The sequence below is a fragment of the Fukomys damarensis genome, unplaced genomic scaffold (assembly GCF_012274545.1).
Source record: "Fukomys damarensis isolate Sample0158 unplaced genomic scaffold, DMR_v1.0_HiC HiC_scaffold_32, whole genome shotgun sequence".
Lineage (NCBI taxonomy): Eukaryota > Metazoa > Chordata > Mammalia > Rodentia > Bathyergidae > Fukomys > Fukomys damarensis.
Window position 1 is genome coordinate 43806693 of NW_022900944.1, and position 2867 is coordinate 43809559.

The following is a 2867-nucleotide window of genomic DNA, read 5'->3' on the forward strand; positions in this document are numbered from 1 at the left end:
CTCTCTCTCTCTCTCTCTCTCTCTCTCTCTCTCTCTCTCTCTCTCTCTCTCTCGTCTCCAATTTCTTTCCAGTTGGCTGAGAAAACAGATTTATTCTGTAGATCAAACCAGAAGAAACAGGTAAGGGTCGTTCACGTTTTTGCAGTTTTCAGCACACGGCAATTGTCACTCGGGGTTTACAGTTGCGAGGGTTTGGAGCACGTTCTGTGGTGGCGAGGTCCCTCTACTATCAGATCCGACCTGTGCAGCGCCAGCTACCATGGTGAGGGCGGGGTCTCCAAGGGACGAGCACCCTGCATGGGTGTGGCCCGCAGTCCGGTGGAGAAGTCGAGAGCAGCTGCAGAGGACGTCTCTGCCATGGGCACTTGGGCCTAGTCACTGATGTTTGAGGACCTTCCATGTCCCAGGAACACACAGGAAAGCGATTGTCAAGGTGCCCGCACTTTGTGGCAGGAGAGACTGACGGTGAGGGAGCGAACTGAGCTAAATGGCAGTGGTGGAAGGGCTGGGAGAAATGGGTGACGATGTGTGACATGTCATTCTGTCCCTTGGCCAGCACCGCATGGGTTAGCTCCTGTAGAGTGTGTGCGAAGCTCTGTGTCAGAGCTTTCTTCTGCCTCCCTCTCCTCCTCCTCCTCCACAGCCCTGGGGATTGGACCCCAGGCCTTCCCACTGAGCCGCAGCCTCAGCCCATTTTATTTTTTATTTTGAGACTGGGCCTCCTAAAGTCACTAAGTTGCCTAGGTTGGGCTTGAACCTGTGATCTTCCTGCCTCAGCCTCTCAGAGTGCTGGGATTACAGGCGTGCACCACCACATCTGGCCCTGTTTTCTTTAACAAATATGTGGTTTGGGCTTTTCCTTGGATGAGACAAATGCAGTACAGGCCTAGAAGTCACGTCCTTATTGATGGACACAGAGTGGTTCCCAGGCCATGTCACTCTGAACAGCGCTGCTGTGAAACCCTCAAGGGGCTGCCTTTGTGTGGACTTGGGCGGGGTGGATGTGAATCCAGTGAATCCTGGATATGGGTCCCGGCTGCCAAGCACATCCTGCACCAACAGTGTGCTGGCTGGTGGTGTAGACATCCACCTGTCCCAACAGCGCCTGGCTTCCCTGCTGTCATCCAGCCCCTGCCTGTTCGTAATCAGATGGACAAAAGACAGCGTGGGATTGCATTTCCATCCGCAGTTCTTGCCTTGCGCGTGAGGTTGGCCATCCTTTATTCATTTCTCACTTTTTGGAGGTCACAGTCCAGTTGTTATTCGTAACAACATGGTAAAAATGATCATTCGTGGAGCACTGTGCCTGCCAGGCACGGACTGAGCAACTCAGTCTCATGTTAGCATCACATGTGACCTTCAAAGGAGTCTCTTCCTGTTGTTTATTCTTGGCTTAGACATGGCTGCATCTCCCTCTTTTGCTCCTACGCCTGTCCATCCTGGTCTGGTAGCCCTACCTGTCCCTTGTCGCTGGAGGGCTGGGTGTGGCCCTGATGGGGGGACAGTTAGCCATGGGTGCTTATGCTGTACCCCTACTGTGTGTGTCTCTCTCCTCTTTCCCACATGCATCCCGTGTTCACGTCATCTGGTCCCTGGGCGCCCTCTCGTGTCCCCAGGTGGACCAGGGAGGTCCCCACATCGCAGGGTGTCCACACTGCCGAGGAGGGTGACCTCCCACAAGTGCTTTCCTTCCCTGTGGTATATGTGGGTCACCCTGGAGCTGGACACAGGATGATGGGGAGCCAAGTTGGCCATGGCTGTCCCCAAGGGGGTGACGTTGGTTAACCCAGCTCTGGAGCACTGTGTGGGAAACACACGGTAGCCTTCCCCTGACCCAGGGTGGATTCTTTAAGTCCTGTGTAGACCCCTTCCCGTCATCTTGGGCCTCAGCAGGCGAGACGCCCCATCCTGGACATGGTCCCATCCCCTCCTCCCTGCTTCTCCATCATGGAAAATCTCGTCTCTTCCCAGAGGTTTTTCAAAAGGAGCTTTGACCGAGGTGAGGCGCCTGCGAAAGAGCAACTAGCGTCAGCTCTGCCAGTTTCCCACCCTTTCCCGTCTCCCGCAGCAGGCTGACTAATCATGTTTCCTGAGAGAAAAACCATGGGGGCCATGGGAGGGAGGTCTGTCGCCAAGGGAGGCAGGTGCCGCGCTGGCCGGGGGCAGGGGGCCGAGTCCCAGCGGCTCTGCTGGGTCCAGCCCTGACCTCCTTCTCCGAGGACAGAAAGGAACAGCTGGCACTGGTGGGCAGCTGGCTAAGCAGCAGCCCCGTCCTGAGCTCCTTGTGGTCACACTGGATGTCCTAGGTCAACTGGGTGCCAGGCGCCCATTCTAGAAGTGGGCACAGCTAGGCCCAGAGGAGTTTAGTCACTCATCTAAAGCAACCCAGCTTGTCAGGGGTGGCACCCGGGTTTTAAGCTCATTTTCAAGGCTTGATTTATTTAGTTTTCAAATTAAAGTTTGCTATTGAAAGATGGGGATTCCCGAATGTCAGAAGAGAATAAAAAAGGAACGGGGACTTAGGCCTATATTGCTACAGGAGCGAAAAGCATATAGCTGATGGAAATACATTTTATTCTACCAAAATGAATTTTTTATTTTTTAAAGACATAGGAGAAAACACCATCTTTCATTGTGTTTTTACCAAGTATGTATGTGTATGTGCATTGAAAGATGGGGATTCCCGAATGTCAGAAGAGAATAAAAAAGGAACGGGGACTTAGGCCTATATTGCTACAGGAGCGAAAAGCATATAGCTGATGGAAATACATTTTATTCTACCAAAATGAATTTTTTATTTTTTAAAGACATAGGAGAAAACACCATCTTTCATTGTGTTTTTACCAAGTATGTATGTGTATGTGCGC

The 2867-nt window shown here is 52.4% G+C and overlaps 1 protein-coding gene across 1 annotated transcript in view; it reads left to right on the forward strand.

Annotated features, from left to right (window-relative positions):
* LOC104852000 (1-phosphatidylinositol 4,5-bisphosphate phosphodiesterase gamma-2) overlaps positions 1-2867 on the forward strand; it is a 102873-nt gene that overhangs the window by 44232 nt on the left and 55774 nt on the right. The window contains exons 4-5 of the mRNA XM_033757908.1: positions 73-120; positions 234-318. Of these exons, the coding sequence (XP_033613799.1) occupies positions 73-120; positions 234-318 (133 nt within the window). The remainder of the gene's footprint in view (positions 1-72; positions 121-233; positions 319-2867) is intronic.